Source organism: Lithobates pipiens, unplaced genomic scaffold (genome assembly GCF_037356315.1).
Source record: "Lithobates pipiens isolate NorthernLeopardFrog02 unplaced genomic scaffold, aLitPip1_a1.2 Scaffold_10, whole genome shotgun sequence".
In the NCBI taxonomy this organism is placed as follows: Eukaryota; Metazoa; Chordata; class Amphibia; order Anura; family Ranidae; genus Lithobates; species Lithobates pipiens.
Window position 1 is genome coordinate 17,824,325 of NW_027507686.1, and position 24,541 is coordinate 17,848,865.

Here is a 24,541-nt window from a genome sequence, read left to right on the forward strand (position 1 = left end):
CTTCAAAGAGGAGGGTAGGGGCATATAGTACGGTGTGCTTTTTTGGGTCAGGGAAGTGAGCCAAATGAATTAAGAAGGTCTGTGTGCTTGATTCCAAAAATTGTTTATAGACATATACATGGTCTACTGATCACATGTGTTGAATTCCTCCGAGATCCATGCCTCATTCATTTTTAGAAATGTGAGGTAGTTAACACTGTGGTGAGCTAGGCGAGTACGCTTATCGGTCACAATCCCCCCTGCTGCGCTGAACGTCCTTTCGGACAGGACACTGGATGAGGGGCAAGCCAACAGTTCGATTGCAAATTGGGCAAGCTCTGGCCAGAGGTCAAGCCTGCCCACCCAGTAGTCTAGGGGTTCATCACTCCTCAGAGCGTCCACATCGGCCGTTAACCCAATGTAGTCGGACACCTGACGGTCTAGGCGTTCCCTGATGCTGGATCCGGATGACACCTGTCGATGGGTCGGCTGAAAGAATGACCTCATATCCGAAGTCACCAACACATCTTCAAACCGGCCTCTTCTTGCAGGCGCTGTTGGATTGGTACCCGCAAATCCTTCTCTGGGAGTGGGAATTGCTCCTCTGCCAGCGCACGCAAAAGCAGAATGCAGCATTTCTCGAAGCAAGGCCTGGAAGTGCTGCATTCTGACAGCCCTCTGCGACGGCGGTAACATTTCCGCCATTTTGTGTTTGTACCGGGGGTCTAAGTACGTTGCCACCCAGTACTGGTCCTTGACCCTCATGCTTTTTATACGGGGGTCCCTATTAAAACACTGGAGCATGAAGGCCCCCATTTGCACTAAAGTGGAAGCGGTGTGGTGGCCTGGCTCCTGCTCATCATCCAGGATAATGTCGTCCTCTTCATTCTCCTCTCCCCATCCTCGCACAACAGGGATCCCAGAAAGGTTTAAAGCATGCTCTTCTTGCTCCTGCTCATCCGCCCCGGCACCATCCTCCTCTGACTCCTCATCAGACTCCTGTTGTTGACTTGTCTCAGATAGAGTAGCCCCCCCTGGGAATTCATCCAGCATTGCGACTTCCTCATCTTCCCGCTCCTGCTCCTCCACAGCCTGATCAATGACACGACGCAATGCACGCTCCAGAAAGAAGGCATAAGGTACCATGTCACTGATGGCGCCATGGCTGCGACTGACCAGTTTGGTGATCTCCTCAAATGGCCGCAGAAGTCTGCATGTGTCGCGCATGAGCAGCCACTGGCGCGGTGAAAAAAAACCCAGCTCCCCAGAACCGTTTCTTTCGCAGAGTTCATACAGGTAGACGTTAACTGCACGTTTCTGCTGGAGCAGCCTATCAAGCATATAGAAGGTTGAGTTCCATCGCGTCGGGCAATCGCAAATAAGACGTCTGACCGGCAGATGGTGTCGCCGCTGAATGTCAGCAAGGCGAGCCATGGCCGTGTAAGATCTTCTGAAATGGGCCGAGATTTTCCTTGCCTGCCGCAAGATGTCCTGGACCCCAGGGTATTTGACAAGGAATCGCTGCACGACCAAGTTTAAGACGTGTGCCATGCACGGCACGTGCGTGATTTTGCCCTGTTTCAATGCGCTAAGCAGATTGGCACCGTTGTCACACACCACTTTACCAACTGTCAAATTGAGCGGTGTTAGCCACTCATCTGCCTGTGAACGCAAAGCTGAAAGGAGTGCCGGGCCAGTGTGGCTCTTTGCTTCCAGGCACAACAGACGCAGCACGGCATGGCAACGTCTCACCTGGCATGTGGAATAGGTTCTGGGGAGCTTGGGCGGTGCAGTGGAAGAGACGCTAGCAGCGGAAAAGGAGGAGGCAGCTGAGGAGGAGAGGGAGGAGGATGGAGTAGGAGGAGGAGAAGAAGAGTCAGGCCTGCATGCAATCCGTGGCGGTAAAACCAAATCTACACGGGTGCCACGGGTTACATGCTTGACGGCCGTCAGAAGGTTCACCCAGTGGGCAGTAAAACTGATATACCTTCCCTGCCCGTGTTTGCTAGACCACGTGTCTGTGGTCAGATGTATCTTGGCACCGACACTGTGTGCCAGAGATACATTCACTTGCCGCTGAACATGGCCATATAGCTCTGGGATGCCCTTCTCTGAGAAATACTTCCTTCCTGGGACCTTCCATTGTGGTGTTCCAATGGCCACAAATTTGCGAAAGGCCTCCGAGTCCACCAGTTTATATGGCAGTAGTTGGCGGGCTATGAGTTCTGACAAGCCAGCCGCCAACCGTTGGGCAAGAGGGTTATCCGGCGTCATCATTTTTTTACGCTCAAACATTAGGCCCACGGAAGCCTGCCTTTTTGCAGAAAAATGTGAGCTTGGCGTGATGGAAGGTGGAGTGGAGGACAATTGTGAGGAGAGAGGAGAAGGAGAAGTAGAAGACGAGGCTGGACGGTGAGAGCCTGCAGTGTGGCTTTGTGTGTTCCGTTGCTCCCACTGGGCTCGGTGATGGCTGCTCATGTGCCTTCTTAAGGCGGTCGTCCCTAGGTGAGTATTGGGCTTACCGCGACTAACGCGTTGACTGCAAAGATTGCAGATGGCAACGCTATTGTCAGCAGCGGACACGTTAAAAAAAGCCCACACTGCGGAGCCATGTGCCGGTGTCCTGGGAGCGCCAGATGTGACCGTACATGGTCGATGACTCGCTCCTGATACATTTGCAGTCTGCTTTGTCCCTGCTGTGCAATGTAAGTCATTGCTGCTTCTCCTCCCTATCTGCTGGTCCATATCTCCCTCTGAACTCCCCTCCTCTTCCTCTCTTGTGGGCACCCACGTGACATCACTAGACACGTCATCATCAACGTCACCTTCCCCACCGCTATAAGTAGAGTAGGCAGCAACACCGGGGACCAACCTCCTCCTTGGGCTGATCTGGGTACTGGCGTCAGACTGCTGAGTAGCGCTTGTTGCTACCTCCTCTTCCTGATCCAATACCAAGAGTGGCTGCGCATCAGAAATGTCCTCTTGATATGGATCGGAAAATAATTCCAGTGACTCAAGCGGAAGGTATGTGGTGGTGGTGGTGGTGGTCGTGTTGTTGGTGGTAGTGTCTTTGGGGGTGCACATAGCAGAGAGTGAAGAAGAGGGTGCAGATCGAGAGGATGAGGAGGGTGCAGAAGAGTAAGGCTGAGCGAGCCACTCAACCAAGTCTGGTGCATCCTTTAAAGTAATTGAACGCACCTTCTGCAACTTCCCACTTTGGCTCAAGCCTGTTGCTCCTGCCCTACCCCTACCACCCCTGCGGAAGGGCCTGCCTCTTCCTCTGCATGTCATTTTTTAAATGACCCTGTGACAAAACTCTTAGTCCCTATACCGCTGAAGGACTGCTGCAGTATAGGTGAGCGGTCAGCAGTGGTGCACGTCAACCCTATCTATTGTGGACCTATAGCGGTCCTTACAGAACAGCAGACTGTACCGCACTCAAGCCTATGTACCGTAGCACCCTATACCAAGTTACCAGTCCTTATAAGAACTTTTGTGGACCAAGCAGGTTGTGTATTAGTGTTTAGCAGACTGTACGTCAGTCCCTATACCGCTGAAGGACTGCTGCAGTATAGGGCAGCGGTCAGCAGTGGTGCACGTCAACCCTATCTATTGTGGACCGATAGCGGTCCTTACAGAACAGCAGACTGTACCGCACTCAAGCCTATGTACCGTAGCACCCTATACCAAGTTACCAGTCCTTATAAGAACTTTTGTGGACCAAGCAGGTTGTGTATTAGTGTTTAGCAGACTGTACGTCAGTCCCTATACCGCTGAAGGACTGCTGCAGTATAGGGCAGCGGTCAGCAGTGGTGCACGTCAACCCTATCTATTGTGGACCGATAGCGGTCCTTACAGAACAGCAGACTGTACCGCACTCAAGCCTATGTACCGTAGCACCCTATACCAAGTTACCAGTCCTTATAAGAACTTTTGTGGAACAAGCAGGTTGTGTGTTAGTGATTAGCAGACTGTACGTCAGTCCCTATACCGCTGAAGGACTGCTGCAGTATAGGTGAGCGGTCAGCAGTGGTGCACGTCAACCCTATCTATTGTGGACCGATAGCGGTCCTTACAGAACAGCAGACTGTACCGCACTCAAGCCTATGTACCGTAGCACCCTATACCAAGTTACCAGTCCTTATAAGAACTTTTGTGGACCAAGCAGGTTGTGTATTAGTGTTTAGCAGACTGTACGTCAGTCCCTATACCGCTGAAGGACTGCTGCAGTATAGGGCAGCGGTCAGCAGTGGTGCACGTCAACCCTATCTATTGTGGACCGATAGCGGTCCTTACAGAACAGCAGACTGTACCGCACTCAAGCCTATGTACCGTAGCACCCTATACCAAGTTACCAGTCCTTATAAGAACTTTTGTGGACCAAGCAGGTTGTGTGTTAGTGTTTAGCAGACTGTACGTCAGTCCCTATACCGCTGAAGGACTGCTGCAGTATAGGGCAGCGGTCAGCAGTGGTGCACGTCAACCCTATCTATTGTGGACCGATAGCGGTCCTTACAGAACAGCAGACTGTACCGCACTCAAGCCTATGTACCGTAGCACCCTATACCAAGTTACCAGTCCTTATAAGAACTTTTGTGGAACAAGCAGGTTGTGTGTTAGTGATTAGCAGACTGTACGTCAGTCCCTATACCGCTGAAGGACTGCTGCAGTATAGGTGAGCGGTCAGCAGTGGTGCACGTCAACCCTATCTATTGTGGACCGATAGCGGTCCTTACAGAACAGCAGACTGTACCGCACTCAAGCCTATGTACCGTAGCACCCTATACCAAGTTACCAGTCCTTATAAGAACTTTTGTGGACCAAGCAGGTTGTGTATTAGTGTTTAGCAGACTGTACGTCAGTCCCTATACCGCTGAAGGACTGCTGCAGTATAGGGCAGCGGTCAGCAGTGGTGCACGTCAACCCTATCTATTGTGGACCGATAGCGGTCCTTACAGAACAGCAGACTGTACCGCACTCAAGCCTATGTACCGTAGCACCCTATACCAAGTTACCAGTCCTTATAAGAACTTTTGTGGACCAAGCAGGTTGTGTATTAGTGTTTAGCAGACTGTACGTCAGTCCCTATACCGCTGAAGGACTGCTGCAGTATAGGGCAGCGGTCAGCAGTGGTGCACGTCAACCCTATCTATTGTGGACCGATAGCGGTCCTTACAGAACAGCAGACTGTACCGCACTCAAGCCTATGTACCGTAGCACCCTATACCAAGTTACCAGTCCTTATAAGAACTTTTGTGGAACAAGCAGGTTGTGTGTTAGTGATTAGCAGACTGTACGTCAGTCCCTATACCGCTGAAGGACTGCTGCAGTATAGGGCAGCGGTCAGCAGTGGTGCACGTCAACCCTATCTATTGTGGACCGATAGCGGTCCTTACAGAACAGCAGACTGTACCGCACTCAAGCCTATGTACCGTAGCACCCTATACCAAGTTACCAGTCCTTATAAGAACTTTTGTGGAACAAGTGAGTTGTGAATGTTTAGCAGACTGCAGCAGAAGGGCAGCAGTCAAGTATAATATCCTTTCTATATTTGGAAGAAAGAATATTATACATGTACAAGCCTATTACTGTACCACTGATACCAGTCCTGAAAAGAACCTTTGTGGAACTAATAATAACAGCAAGTCTTTAAAATTACCCTCACTGCCTGACAACACTGCTTCCTTCCTGTCCCTATACAAATTGGCAAAAAAAGAGAACGATTAGTGGTTACTGGAACAGCTCTTTTGTGGACCTTGATAGTAACAGCTAATGATGATGATGATGATGATGATGATGAAAGACTAATCTGGCTGTCCCTGTAGCATACACCGTCCTTTCCCTTTCTCTAAACTAACAAAAGACACTCAGGCTGCTGCAAGAATCAGCAGCACAGCAAACCTATCAACACCTAACACCTATACCAGTCCTGAAAAGAACTTTTGTGTACCAAATAGCTAGTGGTTTATCTCTCCCTACTCCACACAGGAACCTGTCCCTATCTTAACAGAAGAAAGAATGTAAAATGGCCACCGGATCGGGTGTATTTATAGGTTAGGGGGAATGTACAAGTGTCCATGTGCTGTCATGTCTCAATTGGCTGTCCTGTATCACATGATAAACGTGTCACCAAAGGTTAAAGTTCTTGTATACATTAAACACGTAAGTCCGCCGCGGCGAACGACGGAAAAAGGCGTTCGAACGTGCGGACCGCGAATGTCGGAAATTCGCCGCGAAACGACCGCCGGGCGAACCGTTCGGCCATCACTAGTGCCGACATACAGAATTTAAGATATGGATAGAATTAGAGCAAGAAATGTGTACAGTACCTCTCCGAAGAGCGATCTGGTGCTATACAAAATTACCGGAATCTATGAAAAAACACCCTCTTATACAGTGGTGTGAAAAAGTGTTTGCCCCCTTCCTCATTTCCTGTTCCTTTGCATGTTTGTCACGCTTAAGTGTTTCGGAACATCAAACCAATTTAAACAATAGTCAAGGACAACGCAAGTAAACACAAAATGCAATTTGTAAATGAAGGTGTTTATTATTAAAGGTGAAAAAAAATCCAAACCATCATGGCCCTGTGTGAAAAAGTGATTGCCCCCCTTGTTAAAACATACTATAACTGTGGTTGTCCACACCTGAGTTCAATTTCTCTAGCCACACCCAGGCCTGATTATTGCCACACCTGTTCACAATCAAGGCATCACTTAAATAGGAGCTGCTTGACACAGTAAGGTCCACCAGAAGATCCTTAAAAGCTACACATCATGCCGAGACCCAAAGAAATTCAGGAACAATTGAGAAAGAAAGTAATTGAGATCTATCAGTCTGGAAAGGGTTATAAAGCCATTTCCAAAGCTTTGGGAATCCAGCGAACCACAGTGAGAGCCATTATCCACAAATGGCGAAGACATGGAACAGTGGTGAACCTTCCCAGGAGTGGCCGGCCGCCCAAAATTACCCCAAGAGCGCAGCGACGACTCATCCAAGAGGTCACAAAAGACCCCACAACAACGTCCAAGGAACTGCAGGCCTCACTTGCCTCAGTTAAGGTCAGCGTTCATGCCTCCACCATCAGGAAAAGACTGGGCAAAAATGGCCTGCATGGCAGAGTTCCAAGGAGAAAACCACTGCTGAGCAAAAAGAACATCAAAGCTCGTCTCAATTTCTCCACAACACATCTTGATGATCCCCAAGACTTTTGGGACAACATTCTGTGGACCGATGAGACAAAAGTGGAACTCTTTGGAAGGTGTGTGTCCAAGTATATCTGGCGTAGAAGGAACACTGCATTTCATAAAAAGAACATTATACCAACAGTAAAATATGGTGGTGGTAGTGTGATGGTCTGGGGCTGTTTTGCTGCTTCAGGACCTGGAAGACTTGCCGTGATAAAAGGAACTATGAATTCTGCTGTCTACCAAGAGATCCTGAAGGAGAATGTCCGACCATCTGTTCGTGTACTCAAGCTGAAACGAACTTGGGTTCTGCAGCAGGACAATGATCCTAAACACACCAGCAAGTCCACCACCGAATGGCTGAAGAAAAACAAAATGAAGACTTTGGAGTGGCCTAGCCAAAGTCCTGACCTGAATCCTATTGAGATGTTGTGGTATGACCTTAAAAAGGCCGTTCATGCTCGAAAACCCTCTAATGTAACTGAATTAGGACAATTCTGCAAAGATGAGTGGGCCAAAATTCCTCCAGGACGCTGTAAAAGCCTCATTGCACGTTATCGCAAACGCTTGGTTGCAGTTGTTGCTGCTAAGGGTGGCCCAACCAGTTATTAGGTTTAGGGGGCAATCACTTTTTCACACAGGGCCATGATGGTTTGGATTTTTTTTCACCTTTAATAATAAACACCTTCATTTACAAATTGCATTTTGTGTTTACTTGTGTTGTCCTTGACTATTGTTTAAATTGGTTTGATGTTCCGAAACACTTAAGTGTGACAAACATGCAAAGGAACAGGAAATGAGGAAGGGGGCAAACACTTTTTCACACCACTGTAGGTCCAACACTGCAAATAGGGTTTAAAATTAGTCAGAACTCAAAATTTTCATCAGCACAATCCCCATTAGTTCCGGTGCTAGGCAACCCCAGTTTTGAACCAGGAATGGAGAGGAGGTACTTTAAGAGTCTGTGGGATAGGGGGTATGGGCAGGTATCACATTTTCTGCAATCTAATTCCTGGCCAACAGTGACCATACTGACTCAACAGGGGGGCCAATTTGAAGTGAAGGATTGGCAGGCAATGCAGCTACGGCACTTCTTTGAGTCACTAGGTCCAGCAATAAACTACAAACGAGATCTAACTAGATTTGAAATATATTGTGAAGAGAAGGAACCTCTGTCTCGAACGATATCAAAGATATATACAATGCTTATAGCCCCCCCAGATAATTATGAGATGCCATCCTTTGCAAAGTGGGAAAGGGACTTAGACAGGACATTCTCATCAGATCAACGTCAGAAGATGATATACCTCTCGTTAAATACATCAATATGTACAAGAATTCAGGAATTAAATTATAAGTTGTTGACGAGGTGGTATTATACTCCATCGAAGCTCCAGAGGTTTTTCCCTGGAGCTTCAGATCAATGTTGGAGGTGCAACGGGGGTCGGGGGACTTTATTACATATTTTCTGGACATGTCCCAGGATCAAACAGTACTGGAGAGACGTGCAAAAAATTATGCAAAAATTTACAGAATATCGAATACTGGATGACCCGGCTTTTTTTCTGTTGCACCTCTCACATATCCCAATAAGAAAATATAAGAGCTCGGTACTGTGTCACTTGGTTAACGAGGCCAAGGGATGTATTGCCCGCTCTTGGAAAGACTCTAAACCACCAACAATAGCAATGTGGTTAAATAATGTGAGGATGGTGGGGGCTGTGGAAGATTTAATATACTCGGCCCAAGACAGAAGTGAGCAGTACGCCAGGATATGGGCGGTATGGAATGCTTTTCTCTCTTCAGATGAGGGAAAGAAACTGCTGGGGAAAAGGGAAAGATAAGGAAATCACCAGGTGGAGGGATTAAGAAATATGTATTCAAGGGGGGCAGGAGGGGAAAAATTCTTTTTTTTTTTTTTCTTTTTTTTTTTTCTTCTTTGTGGTTAGGGGGGAGGGTAGGGTGGAAAAAAATAAAATAAAAGGAGGGAAAGTGGAATATTAAAGAACAGTAGAGATAAATAAGAAAGGGTCTTTAGGTATTCAAACCAGGGAAACAGCATCTTTTGGTAGAGATTAAAATGGGCTGTGAAATGATGAATGTCTGTATGTAATTATGAAGCTATGTGTAACTTGACTCTGTAACCTCCTTGAAGTTTAAATAAAGAATATATAAAAAAAAAAGAAAAATAGTCCAGTGAAAACTTAATAAATACCTACATTTCATAAGAATTCATGAAAGAATTAAAAATATTAGATTAATGATAGCAATAAAAATAAAATAAAAAAATATATATATTAGTGATAATAATAAAAAAAATAGTGATAATAATGAATGTAATAATAATGTAAAAATAAAAAATAAAAAAATAAAAAATATGTGTGATTGGGTATTCTTTGCAAAGTGAAGCTTCAACTCATTTACTAAACTCTATAGCAGGGGTCTCCAAGCTTTCTAAACAAAGGGCCAGTTTTCTGTCCTTCAAATTTTTTTTTTTGGGGGGGGGGGGGGGGGTTGCGGGCTATTGGGAGTGAAAAGGGTCCTATTGTCAGTGGGAAAAAATAATGCTCCATCATTGGGAGGAACTGTGCCCCATTGGTGTCATTGTGTCATTGGGAGGAATTGTGCTCCACTAATGGTGTCAATGGGAAAAATTGAATCCTAATGTTGGTGTCATTGGGAGGAATTGTACCCCATCATTGGTGTCGTTAGGAGGAATTGTATCTCCTTGTTGGTGTCAGTGGGAGGAATTGTACATGATCATTGGTGTCCTTGGGAGGAATTGTATCTCCTCATTGGCGTCAGTGGGAGGAATTGTGCCCCATTGTTGGGGTCAGTGGGAGGAATTGTGCCCCATTGTTGGGGTCAGTGGGAGGAATTGTACCCCATCATTGGTGTCCTTGAGAGGAATTGTATCTCCTCATTGGTGTCAGTGGGAGGAATTTTGCCCCATCGTTGGTGTCAGTGGGAGGAATTTTGCCCATCTTTGGTGTCAGTGGGAGGAATTTTGCCTCACCTGTAGGTGTAATTTGGGGGAATTGTGCCCCTTCGTTGATGACAATGAGAGAATTATGGCCCATTGTTGGTATCAGTGGATAAAATAGTGCTCCAAAAGCCAGATAAAAGCAAGCAAAGGGCTGCATCTGGCCCCAGAGCCGCAGTTTGGAGACCACCGCTCTATAACATGCTCCCTTGCAAAATGCACAGTCTATTTGCATTTAGTAAATCAACCCCATAGTGTGTTGCAGATGCTTGAATATGGACTCTCCTATAGAACTGTATGTACTGTAACTGAGTTATTGTCCTTACCATCCGGCAGAGAGAAGTTCTGCAGGAGGCTTCTGTTGGGTTGTTCCTGGAACCAGAGGTGCAGGGCGATTGGCACCGTGACGTCCGGCTGCAATATCAGCACCACGGTGTGGTTATCAGAGGTTACATTCATACTTAGCATTAAGTTCTTGTCCTTCGTCAAGCTCATCTTTGACTCGTTGACCGGTAAGCTCTGATTCTTGACCAGCACAATCTACAAATAAAGGCATGTCAAAATCTAGCAGACCACAATACACGGTCATTACTGGAAGGTATTTTAATAGTTTATGGTAGGCATTTTCTCTGGCTGTGAGAGACTCCCCATGAGCCCCAATTACCCAGGTGTTGTGATATGCAAAAAGCTATAAGCTCCTCTAGTCACTGGCTTTGGTCCACCCCATATTATGCTTCAGGGCTGGCCCAAGACATTGTGCTGCCTGGGTCCAAAAATGCCCCCCCCCCAAAAAAAATCACGCCCACCAAAAGGCCCCCCACATCCATTATTTTATATCATGATAACTAATACAACAGCACCTTGTCTATATGCAAATTATGTGGCATACCATTATGTTCAATTCTAAGGGGGCAGCCTGGGGTAGTATATAGACAGGCTAGGGCAGTATAGGGGCACACTAGGGCAGTATAGGGGCATGCTAGAGTAGTATAGGGGTAGGCTAGAGTAGTATCTGGACAGGCTACGGTAGTATATAGACAGGCTAGAGTAGTATAGGGGCAGGCTAGAGTAGTATATGGACAGGCTAGGGTAATATATGGACAGGCTAGGGTAGTATTTGAACAGGCTAGGGTAGTAAAGTGGTAGGCTAGGGTGGTATATAGGCAGGCTAGATCAGTATATGAGCAGGCTAGGTTAGTATACGGACAGGTTAGGGCAGTACAGGGGAAGGCTAGGATGGTATATAGATAGGCTAGGACAGTATAGGGGCAGACTGGAGTAGTATATAGATAGGCTAGGGCAGTATAGGGGCAGGCTAGGGTAGTTTATAGACAGGCTAGGGTAGTATACGGACAGGCTATGGTAGTATATGGACAGGCTAGAGTAGTGTACAGACAGGTTAGGGTAGTATACGGACAGGCTAGGGTAGTATACAGACAGGCTAGGGCAGTATATGGACAAGTTATGGTAGTAAATGGACAGGCTAGGTTAGTATATGGATAGGCAAGGGTAGTATATGGACAGGCTAGGGCAGTATATGGACAGGCTAGGGCAGTATATGGACAGGCTAGGGTAGTATATGGACAGGCTAGGGTGGTATATAGAGAGGCTAGGGCCATATAAGAACAAACTGGGGTAGTATATAGACAGGCTAGAGTAGTGCTTAGACAGGCTAGGGTATTATATAGACAGGCTGGGGCAGTATAGAGGTGGTCTAGGGTAGTATAGAGGCAGGCAGAGCGGCCCGGGGGCAGTTGTCATCATGACACACAAAACTGCTGAAAACAAATCTTGGTCATCATTTATGCTGGGTAAATAGAAGAGAAGGAGAGGTGGCCATGGTTCAAGTTCACCTTTGGGATGAATTAGAGCGGAGACTGCGAGCCAGGCCTTCTTGTCCAACATCAGTGACTGACCTCACAAATGGTCAAACATTCCCATAGACACACTCCTAAACCTTGTGGACGGCCTTTCCACAAGAGTCGAAGCTGTTATAGCTGCAACTATGAGTTAGTGGGCCAAATTAGTATTGAACCCTATGGACTAAGATTGGAATGCTATTAAAGTTCATCTGTGTGTAAAGTCAGGTGTTCCAATACTTTTGTTAATATAATGTGTGTAATATATATATATATAGTATATCCATTCCAGACAAACAATATAATTTTTTCTTAAACAAGCCCTTGTCCCTGAATGGTATAGGAACTCACCTCAATGTAGTCGGTCAGGTTTGCAACATCAATGGCCCCATCATGTCCATCAAGCTCAATGTTAACCACAGGCCCGTCTACTACCAATGGACTTAAGTGACTGAATGGGTTAACAGACAGAGCTAAGACCTGCCATTAAGAAAAATGAGACATGTCAGTACATCAACCATTGATACCTGATTTTTAAAAAGTACCAATCACCCAGACACAGTGGAGGGAAATATTTCGGTAAATAGTGCGATATACACCGATCAACCATAACATTATGACCACTGACAGGTAAAGTGAATAACATTGATTATTTTGTTACAATGATATCTGAAAGTGGGTGGGATATATTAGGCAGCAATTGAACATGTTGTCCCTGAAGTTGAAGGGTTGAAAGCAGATACAATGGTAAAGTGTAAGGTTTTGAACGACTTTGACAAGGGCCAAATTGCAATGATTTAGACGACTGGGTTAGAGCAATTCCAAAACAGCAGCTCTTGTGGGATGTTCCTGGTCTGCAGTGGTCGGTCTGCAGCAATCTGAGCTCCAGTAGCTCTTTTATTGGATCAGACTACACGGGCCAGCTTTCGCTCCTCATGTCCACCAATGATCCTTGGTCACCCATGATCATGTCACTGGTCCACGGAAGGAGAACCAGTGACATGGTCATGGGTGACCAAGGATCATTGATGGACATGAGGAGCGAATGCTTGCCCATGTAGTCTGAAGATCCATGGAAGGAGAACCAGTGACATGGTCATGGGTGACCAAGGATCATTGATGGACATGAGGAGCGAATACTTGCCCATGTAGTCTGAAGATCCATGGAAGGAGAACCAGTGACATGGTCATGGGAGACCAAGGATCATTGATGGACATGAGGAGCGAATACTTGCCCATGTAGTCTGAAGATCCATGGAAGGAGAACCAGGGACATGGTCATGGGAGACCAAGGATCATTGATGGACATGAGGAGCGAATACTTGCCCATGTAGTCTGAAGATCCATGGAAGGAGAACCAGGGACATGGTCATGGGAGACCAAGGATCATTGATGGACATGAGGAGCGAATACTTGCCCATGTAGTGTGAAGGTCTATGAAAGGAGTACCAGTGGCATTGATGGAGATGAGGAGCGAATGGTGGCCCATGTAGTCTGAAGGTCCATGGAAGGAGAACCAGTGATATGGTCATGGGTGACCAAGGATCATTGATGGACATGAGGAGCGAAGGCTGGCACATGTAGTCTGAAGGTCCATGGAAGGAGAACCAGTGACATAGTCATGGGTGACCAAGGATCATTGATGGACATGAGAATGCTGGCCCGTGTAGATCTGATCCAATAGAAGAGCTACCGGAGCTCAGATTGCTGAAAAAGTTCATGCTGTTTTTGATAGAAAGGTGTCAGAACACACAGAGCTTCGCAGTTTGTTGGGCATGTGGCTGTGTAGTGGCAGACAGGTCAGGATGCCCATGCTGACCCGTGTCTACAGCCAATAGCGCCTACAATGGACACATGAGCCTCAAAACTGGACCAAGGAGCAATGGAAGAAGGTGGCCTAATGAATTCAATAATTTTTTGAGGAACACAACAACAAGTTAATGGTGTTGACTTGGCCTCCAAATTCTCCAGACCTCAATGCAAGTAAGCATCTGTGGGATGTGCTGGAAAAACAGGACCAATCCATGGAGGCCCCACCTCGCAACTTACAGGACTTAAAGTATCTGCTACTGACTGCTTGGTGCCAGATACCACAGCATACCCTCTGAGGTCTAATGGAGTCCATGCCACAATAAGTTATGGTGGGTGGTCATAATATTATGGCTGATTGGTGTATGAGTGAATGTGGCCTATCAGTTCACTAGGAATTAGGCCTTACAATAACAAGGAAGCCTGGGTATGTAGGTTGCCATTCAGTATAAAAGCCCGGACACATTTCCTGAGACACACACACTGGACTCACCATGACATTTATTGTTTCGTATGTGCTGGTTATATCACTCAGGATAGAACACACAGGGAAGGTGACTCTACAGGAAGCAGGTAGGCTGGTGCTGAATGCTCCACTTGAGAGGTCTGCCGACTTCACTCTGATGACACAAGACAAGCCATATGACTTTCACCATTTCATTACAGGTCAACTAGAAGGATTTTATTCCCAGTTTTATTTCATGTATTATACTTTACACTGTAAGGTATTGGCTTGTTCGCCACAAATGATGTTGGGAATGCCAGCATTGTTTGTAATTGTCTGAGTAGGTGGGCAGTGAAAGAAAGTGGCACAATATGGCATGAAGAGATAGAGGGACTACTGTATGATATGAAGGCATGGGGGCTACTATATGGTATGAAGAAATGGGGGCTATGGGGTCTAATGTATGGAATGAAGATATGGGGTCTACTGTATGGTATGAAGATATGGGGTCTACTGTATGGTATGAAGACATGGAGGCTACTGTATGGTATGAAGACATGGGGTCTACTGTATGGTATGAAGATATGGGGTCTACTGTATGGTATGAAGATATGGGGTCTACTGTATGGTATGAAGACATGGAGGCTACTGTATGGTATGAAGACATGGTGTCTACTGTATGGTATGAAAACATGGGGTCTACTGTATGGTATGAAGACATGGAGGCTACTGTATGGTATGAAGACATGGTGTCTACTGTATGGTATGAAAACATGGGGTCTACTGTATGGTATGAAGACATGGGGTCTACTGTATGGTATGAAGACATGGGGGTTACTGTGTGGTATGAAGACATGGGGGTTACTGTATGGTATGAAGACATGGGGGTTACTGTGTGGTATGAAGACATGGTGTCTACTGTATGGTATGAAGACATGGGGGTTACTGTGTGGTATGAAGACATGGTGTCTACTGTATGGTATGAAGACATGGGGGTTACTGTATGGTATGAAGACATGGAGGCTACTGTATGGTATGAAGATATGGGGGCTACTGTATGGTATGAAGATATGGGGGCTACTGTATGGTATGAAGACATGGGGGCTACTGTATGGTATGAAGATATGGGGGCTACTGTATGGTATGAAGATATGGGGGCTACTGTATGGTATGAAGACATGGGGGCTACTGTATGGTATGAAGATATGGGGGCTACTGTATGGTATGAAGACATGGGGGCTACTGTATGGTATGAAGACATGGGGGCTACTGTATGGTATGAAGACATGGGGGCTACTGTGTGGTATGAAGACATGGGGGCTACTGTATGGTATGAAGATATGGGGACTACTGTATGGTATGAAGACATGGGGGCTACTGTATGGTATGAAGACATGGGGGCTACTGTATGGTATGAAGACATGGGGGCTACTGTGTGGTATGAAGACATGGGGGCTACTGTATGGTATGAAGATATGGGGGCTACTGTATGGTATGAAGATATGGGGGCTACTGTATGGTATGAAGACATGGGGGCTACTGTATGGTATGAAGGGTAAGGGGGGTACTGTATGGTATGAAGGGTAAGGGGGGTACTGTATGGTATGAAGGGTAAGGGGGGTACTGTAGGATATGAAGGAACGGTGGGGTAATGTATAGTATAAAGGCATAGAGGGCTACTGTATGGTATGAAGAGAAGGGTGGCTACTGTATGATATGAAGGGATAGAGGGCTACTGTATGGTATGAAGGCAAGGGGGCTACTGTATGGCATGAAGACATGGAGGCTACTGTATAGTATGAAGACATGGAGGCTACTGTATGGTATGAAGACATGGAGGCTACTGTATGGTATGAAGACATGGGGATTACTATATAGTATGAAGACATGGGGGTTACTGTATAGTATGAAGACATGGGGGCTACTGTACGTTATGAAGGCAAGGGTAGCTACTGCATGGTATGAAGGAATGGGGGCTATTGTATGGTATGAATACATGGGGGCTAATGTATGGTATGAAGGGAAAGAGGGGTACTGTATGGTATGAGGGGACGGCGGGGTAATGTATAGTATAAAGGCAAAGAGGGCTACAGTATGGTATAAAGGGATAGGGGTCTACTGTATGGTATGAAGGGATAGGGGGCTACTGTATGATATGAGGGCATAGAGGGCTACTGTATGGTATGAAGGGATATAGGTCTACTGTATAGTATGAAGCTTTAGGAGTCTACTGTATGGTATGGAGGGATGGGGACTACTGTATCGTGTGGAGAGATAGGGGTCTACTGTATGGTATGAAGGGATAGGGGTCTACTGTATGGTATGAAGGGATAGGGGTCTACTGTATAATATGAGGGCATAGAGGGCTACTGTATGGAATGAAGGGATAGGGGTCTACTGTATGGTATATACTATAGAGGGATAGGGGTCTACTGTATGGTATATACTATAGGGGGATAGGGGTCTACTGTATGGTATATACTATAGAGGGATAGGGGTCTACTGTATGGTATATACTATAGAGGGATAGGGGGCAACTGTATGGTATATACTATAGAGGGATAGGGGTCTACTGTATGGTATATACTAGGGGGATAGGGGGCTACTGTATGGTATATACGGTACTATAGAGGGATAGGGGGCTACTGTATGATATATACTATAGAGGGATAGGGGGCTACTGTATGGTATATACTATAGGGGGATAGGGGACTACTGTTGGTATATACTATAGAGGGATAGGGGGCTACTGTACAATAATCTTAATTCAAAGTTGTTATCTTTTTTTATAAGTGACTAGCACTGTATTGGATTACCTGGCCAATGTCATACTAGACACATCAGAGGAGAAGGAATGGTTTTGAATAGAGGAGTTTCCAAGGGACAATATCGCTGACTCTACGGATTCCATGGAAGAGACCGAGGATTCTATGATGTGAACCATCTAGATAAAAGACAAAAACTGTATGAGAACCCCCACCCATATTGTAGGAAGCATAGCATAACACCTTATCATTAATGTGGAATCCTTTGCTGCATCTCAGTGCTGCTGATCCCCTGCAGTCTTTATTATCAACTTCTTGTCTACATACGCTTGCTCCAGGATCAGCTGCACATCATTGCTGCCAATTTGACAGCCGTGTGTGTGCATGGCCCCGAACACAACATCCTGTGCATCCCTATAATGGGCAAACACAGCCCTCCCGTGGCCATATGATACCACCCCAGCCCCCCCCTTCAGCACCTGCTGTGTGTTCACATTACAGCCTTGGTTCACACTAGTGCAGATGCAAATGAATACAATTTTCAGTGCATTTTTTTGTAGTGCGATATCTCATGCTTTTGATGTGTTTTTGGCACTTTTTTTTTCAAGCTGCATGTGTTTTTTTTTTTGGTTGGAGGAGACTGGATTATATATACAAAACTCAAATCGCATTTATACATTTCTTGGTGCGTTTCCATTGTTGTCAAAAAGGGCTAAATTCCCATTACATTTTTTTTTTTTTATTAAAATATTGTAAAAAATATTATAGACTATTGTAGAATATTGCAGAATATTTAAATGAAAATGTTGTAAAAATAAATAAAATATTGGGATTTTTTTTGTTTTACAAAGACATGTAACAGAATACATTTTGGCTTAAATGCATGAAGAAATTAGATTTTTTTTAATTAAAATATTGTAAAAAATATTATAGACTATAGTAGAATATTCCAGAATATTTAAATTAAAATGTAAAAATAAATAAATTATTGGGATTTTTTTTTTTACAAAGACATGTAGCAGAATACATTTTGGCTTAAATTTATGAGGAAATTAGATTTTTTTTTTAATTAACATATTGTAAAAAATATTATAGACTATTGTAGAATATTGCAGAATATTTAAATGAAAATGTTGTAAAAATAAATAAAATATTGGGATTTTTTTTGTTTTACAAAGACATGTAACAGAATACATTTTGGCTCAAATGCATGAAGAAATTAGATTTTTTTTTATTAAAATATTGTAAAAAATATTATAGACTATAGTAGAATATTCCAGAATATTTAAATTAAAATGTAAAAATAAATAAATTATTGGGATTTTTTTTTTTACAAAGACATGTAGCAGAATACATTTTGGCTTAAATTTATGAGGAAATTAGATTTTTTTTTTAATTAACATATTGTAAAAAATATTATAGACTATTGTAGAATATTGCAGAATATTTAAATGAAAATGTTGTAAAAATAAATAAAATATTGGGATTTTTTTTGTTTTACAAAGACATGTAACAGAATACATTTTGGCTTAAATGTATGAAGAAATTAGATTTTTTTTTCTAATTAAAATATTGTAAAAAAAATATATATTATAGACTATTGTAGAATATTGCAGAATATTTAAATTAAAATGTTGTAAAAATAAATAAATTATTTGGATTTTTTTTTTTTTTACAAAGACATATAGCAGAATACATTTTGGCTTAAATTTATGAGGAAATTAGATTTTTTTTTAAATTAACATATTGTAAAAAATATTATAGACTATTGTAGAATATTGCAGAATATTTAAATGAAAATGTTGTAAAAATAAATAAAATATTGGGATTTTTTTTGTTTTACAAAGACATGTAACAAAATACATTTTGGCTTAAATGTATGAAGAAATTAGATTTTTTTTAAATTAAAATATTGTAAAAAATATTATAGAATATATTGGAATATTCCAGAATATTTAAATTAAAATGTTGTAAAAATAAATAAAATATTGGGATTTTTTATTTTTTTTTGCAAAGACATGTAGCAGAATACATTTTGGCTTACATTTATGAAGAAATTAGATTTCTTTTTTAAATTAAAATATTGTAAAAAAAAAATATTATAGAATATAGTAGAATATTGCAGAATATTTAAATTAAAATGTTGTAAAAATAAATAAAATATTGCAAAAAATATTGTAAAAAGTAAAAAATATAGTTTTTTTGTTTTTTTTTTTAAATTTCAGTTCTTTTTTATCTCCGAAGCTTTAACAAAGTTGTGTGGGTGAACAAACAGACCTGATCAGATGTTAAGTTTTCATAATTCTCCAAAGATGCTCTCATCGTGACATCAAAGCCATTGAATAGTGACTGAGCTGCATCCACCACAACATCTTTGGTGGCATTCGCATCCTCTATCAATGTACCCAGCAGTTGCTCTCCAAGACTAAGCAGAAGGTCGCTCGCATTGACCTGAAAAAGTAAAGCAACGTCAAACTCCATCACAGCAATACCAAAAAGTTAGCCAGGTGAATCTGTGAAGAGTAGCCTAGAGCTCCCCCAGCTGGCTGCAATTTGTAAATATAGACGGAGCGTTTTTTTTCAGCTGGGAACACGGGGGGGATTGCAGTGCCGGCACTGAATGTACAGTATGTAATAGCAAGGAGTGTGGGGTGTGCTGGAGGGTCTATTAATGCTGGCTGCTGAGGGATCTAGTGTCACTGGTGGGGATCTATTTTTGTGTGAGGGTCTATTGTTTCTGGTGGGGGATATGTTGTTGCTGGGGGGTCTTATGTTGCTGATAGGAATTTACTTTTGAGGGTGAGGTCTTTTGTTTTTGTATGCTGGAGGGTCTATTGATGCTTGTTGCTGGGGGTAATATTTTGTTGGGGGTGGTCCATTGTCACTGTGTGTGGGGGGGGATCCATTGTTGTGTGGGGGAACTATTGATGATGGTGTGGGGGTCTATTGTTGCTGGGGTGGGGTCCATTGTTGCTGGGGGAGTCTGTTGTTGTGTGAGGGATCTATTGTTGCTGGTGTAGGGCCTGTTTTTACTGTGGGGACCTATTGTTGCTGGGGTGGGGTCCATTGTTGCTTTAGGAGTCTATTGTCGTGTAAAGGATCTATTGTTTCTGGGGTGGGGTCCATTGTTGCTAGGAGTGTCTGTTGTTGTGTGAGGGATCTATTGCTACTGGTGTGGGGTCTGTTGTTGCTTCGGAGACCTATAGTTGCTGAGGTGGGCTCCATTGTTGCTGAGGGGAGTCTATTGTTGTGTGAGGTCTGTTGTTGCTGTGGGACCTATTGTTGCTGAGGTGGGGTCCATTGTTGCGGGGGGTAGTCTATTGTTGTGTGAAGGATCTATTGTTGCGGGAGTGGAGGTCTATTATTACTGGGGAGATCTATTGTTGCTGGCTTCAGGAGATCTAGTTTACTGCATTTCTTGTTAATAAATTCCATACAAAATATTTAGGACCACAAGATGATATTTGGGGCAATACTGGGAAGTGGGTAGGGGTGGAGCCAAGGGTTGTAGGGAACAGAGGAGCGTAGGGAACGTGGACAAGAGGGTACTCAGCAGAGGGCAGTTCCTACACCTATACTCTGAGGAAAAAAGCCCCCCAGACGAGGGTCCCTCAAGGACCACCAACAGCCTCCCTCAGCACTGCTTCTCCATCTTCCACCCGACTCCTTTTGCTGGCATGGCCCATGTCTATTTATGGGTTTCCCAGTCCTCTGCCAGGCCCACTCCTGGGGATTGGCTGAGGACCCAAAAATATTCAAGGCGGCCCTCCTAACCTCCGCCCACTAGTTCAAAAACATTCTCCAATATTCTAGAAACGGGGGGAGGTCGGCCAGGATGAGTCATCCAGCCCTGAACTCTAATAACCCCGACCCAGATTTAGTGATTTAGGTTTATCCCAGAGCCAGACAAATGCTTTTACCTCTACTCACTTCTAGTAGCACACACTAGCCCAGTGGTCATCAACTCCTGTCCTCAGGGCCCACTAACAGGCCAGGTTTTATGTATTACCTTTAGGAAGATGCAAATTAGAATACTGCTATCACTGAGCAGCAAATGAGAGATGTATTTCAGTTATCTTGCAAACCTGACCTGTTAGTGGGTCCTGAGGACAGGAGTTGAGAACCGCTGGTGTAGAGGGTGCTACATGAGGGTGGGAAAAACCCTCTGAGGACGTAGTTTTTGTATGCTCTCAATTTAGGGAGATTTCTTCTCTTTTCCTGATCTGACACCTCTCATCTAGACAGGAAATAAGAAGAAATTTCCCATGCATGGGCATGGACGCACCAGCAATAGAAAGTTGACAGCAGAACGCTGTAGATTAGGATTTGTTGTGGCCAGCTGGGGCTAACAGACTACAGATATACAGTGGCGGGGGGATAATGATTTGATCCCCTGCAGATTGTGTAAGTTTGCCCACTTGCATAGAAATGAAGGGTCTATAATTTTTATCATAGGTGTATTTTATATGATAGAGACAGAAAATCAACCAAAAATCCAGAAAAAACACACGATACAGATGTTATAAATTGAGTTGCAGTTCAGTGAGTAAAATAAGTATTTGATCCCCAAGCAAAACATGACTTAGTCCTTGGTGAAGAAACCCTTGTTGGGAAGCACAGAGGTCAGACGTTTCTTGTGGTTGGTGACCAGGTTTGCACACATCTCAGGAGGGATTTTGGATCCACTCTTCTTTACAGATCTTCTCTAAATCCTTAAGGTTTCTTGGCTGTCTTTTGGCAACTCAAAATTTCAGTTCCCTCCATAAATTTTCTATAGAATTAAGGTCTGGCTAGGCCAATTCATGACCTTAATGTGCTTCTTTTTGACCCACTCCATTGTTACCTTGGGAATATACTTTGGGTCATTGTCATGCTGGAAGAAGACCCATCCACAACCCTTCTTCAGTGTTCTGGCTGGAACAAGATTTAGAATACGTGGCCCCGTCCATTGGACTCTCAATGCTGCCAAGTCGGCCTGTATCTTTAGCAGAGGAACAGCCCCAAAGTATAATGTTCCCCCCCCCCCCCGTGCTTGACTGTAGGGATGGTGTTCTTATGCCGCGTACACACGTAGAGGACTATCCGCTGTCGCCGCCGCCTTCTGGCCTTCTGTTCTTCTCTTCTTCTCATCAGATGTTGACTCGTCGCATGCTTCGCTCACAATGGCTCCGACGCGATGCGCGGCGACTTATATAGGGACATCACCGGATGATTGAGGATGCTGGGACTGTGACATCATAATAGGCGGGGACTTCATCCGGTGATGTCCCTATATAAGTCGCCGCGCCCGGTCCCCGTCTTTGTGAGCGGAGGGAGCGACGAGTCAACATCTGAAGAAGAGAAGAACAGAATAACGTAAGACCGGGCCACCGCCTGGAAAAGAGCTATAAGAAGGCACGGTGGCCCGGCAGAAGAACCGAAGAGGGGGGCAAGACCCCCGAAGAGGGGGACAAGACCCCCGAAGTCGGAAGAAGAGGCCGACAGCGAGGAAGAAAGCCAGGCTCCTCCGCTAGCAAAAGAGCTAGCAGAAGATAGCGGAGGAGTCCGGCGAGAAGACCCCCCGGAGCTGTGCAATAAACTATTTTTACCCTGTGTTGTGTTTTTTTTGTACTTTTTTTCACAGGTGAATGGGTAGGGGTACAGTACAGTACGGCGGACTGGCATACGCACGGCCGGATTGTCCGCCGAAAAGCGAGTCCGGCGGGAAGATTGGAGTGCAAAACTACTTTCTAATGCCGTGTACACACAGTCGAACTGTATGACGACTTAGTCCGTCATACAATCTGACGGACAATCCGGCGTACTTTCCACTGAACGGACTTGACCACACACGGATACACAAACAGTCCGACGAAAGCTTGCGCGATGACGTACAGCACGTACGACGGGACTAGAAATAGGAAGTCCAAGACACAGCAAAGCACCCTTTGGGCTCCTTCTGCTGACTTTGCATTAGTGGAAGTTTGGTTAGAGACGATTCGCGCTTTTCAGACTTCAGCTTAATTCGTCCGTTTTTGTTTTTTTAATTTATTCTCGAATTGGAATATTAATCATAGGATGAGGATGAATAAAGACATTTGTGATAACTCTGTGTGAATATAAGCAGCAAAGCAACTTCACTTTTCTTGCATTATGAAGAAGAAAAGAATGGGCTATATTAAAAAAACACAAAATTAGCAGCATGACGAATATGCTAGCTTCAATACGAACACTAGTTTTACAAGACAGAGCGCTTCCGCCCTGTAAATCCTTTCTGGGCATGCGCCATTCTTAGTCCGTCGGACTAGCATACTGACGACCGTATTGTCCGCTGAAACCAAAGTACGACGGAAAGATTTTTGGCCAAACCGAAATTCTTAGTACTCCGGACTGCACGCTGAAAAAGTCCGCTGAAGCCCACACACGAGCGGATTGTCCGTTGAAATGTGTTTCAACGGACTAAGTACGTCATACAGTTTGACCGTGTGTACGCGGCATTAGTCCGCCGTACTTTCGGGTCAAAAAAGTATGCCGGAGGCTACACACGGAAGGGTTTGTCCGGCGGACTTGAGTTTGCCGGACTTTTCCACCCGATTATTTGATCATGTGTACGCGGCATTAGGGTCATAGTCAGCATTTTTCTTTCTCCAAACACGGTGAGTCAAGTTAAGGCCAAAGAGCTTAATTTTGGTCTCATCTGACCACAGCACCTTCTCCCAATCCTTCTCGGTATCAATTAGATGTTCATTGGCAAACTTCAGATGGTCCTGTACATGTACCTTCTTGAGGAGGGGGACCTTGCGGGCGATGAAGGATTTCAATCCATGGGGCGTATTGTGTTACCAATGGTTGGTTTGGTGACTGTGGTCCCAACTGCCTTGAGATCATTCACAAGCTCCTCCTGTGTAGCTCTGGGCTGATCCCTCACTTTTCTCATCATCATCCTCACCCCATGAAGAGAAACCTTGCATGGAGCTCCAGACCGAGGACGACTGATGGTTATTTCGTATTTCTTCCTTTGCGAATAATCGCTCCAACAGTTGTCTCCTCACCAAGCTTCTTGCTGATGGTCTTGTAGCCCATTCCAGCCTTGTGCAGGTCTACAATCTCGTCCCTGACGTCCTCTGACAGCTCTTTGGTCTTGCCCTTGATGGTAAGGTTTGAATGGAAGAAAGAGATTCAGGTGTCTTTTATACACATAACGAGTTGTCGTTAGGAGAACCTTCTTACATTGACAGGACTAATCTGTGAACCACATGAGCACCTACTGTAGCCAGTCTGTGGGAGCCAGAATTATTGTTGGTTGGTAGGGGATCAAATACTTATTTTACTCACTGAACTGCAACTCAATTTATAACATTTGTATTGTGTGTTTTTTTTTCTGGATTTTTAGTTGATAGTCTCTATCATTTAAAATACACCTGTGATAAAAATTATATTTTCTTTGTAAGTGGGTAAATTTACATAATCTGTAGGGGATCAAATTATTATTTCCCCCACTGTAACTCCACCCAATAAATATTCTCTATTCCGACACA

General features: G+C 44.4%; 1 protein-coding gene across 1 annotated transcript in view; it reads right to left on the bottom strand.

Moving 5' to 3' along the window:
* PKD1L3 (polycystin 1 like 3, transient receptor potential channel interacting) overlaps positions 1 to 24,541 on the bottom strand; it is a 79,886-nt gene that overhangs the window by 51,085 nt on the left and 4,260 nt on the right. The window contains exons 3-7 of the mRNA XM_077463334.1: positions 19,302 to 19,475; positions 17,076 to 17,203; positions 14,308 to 14,434; positions 12,357 to 12,485; positions 10,473 to 10,686 (exon numbers count right to left, since the gene is read on the bottom strand). Of these exons, the coding sequence (XP_077319460.1) occupies positions 10,473 to 10,686; positions 12,357 to 12,485; positions 14,308 to 14,434; positions 17,076 to 17,203; positions 19,302 to 19,475 (772 nt within the window). The remainder of the gene's footprint in view (positions 1 to 10,472; positions 10,687 to 12,356; positions 12,486 to 14,307; positions 14,435 to 17,075; positions 17,204 to 19,301; positions 19,476 to 24,541) is intronic.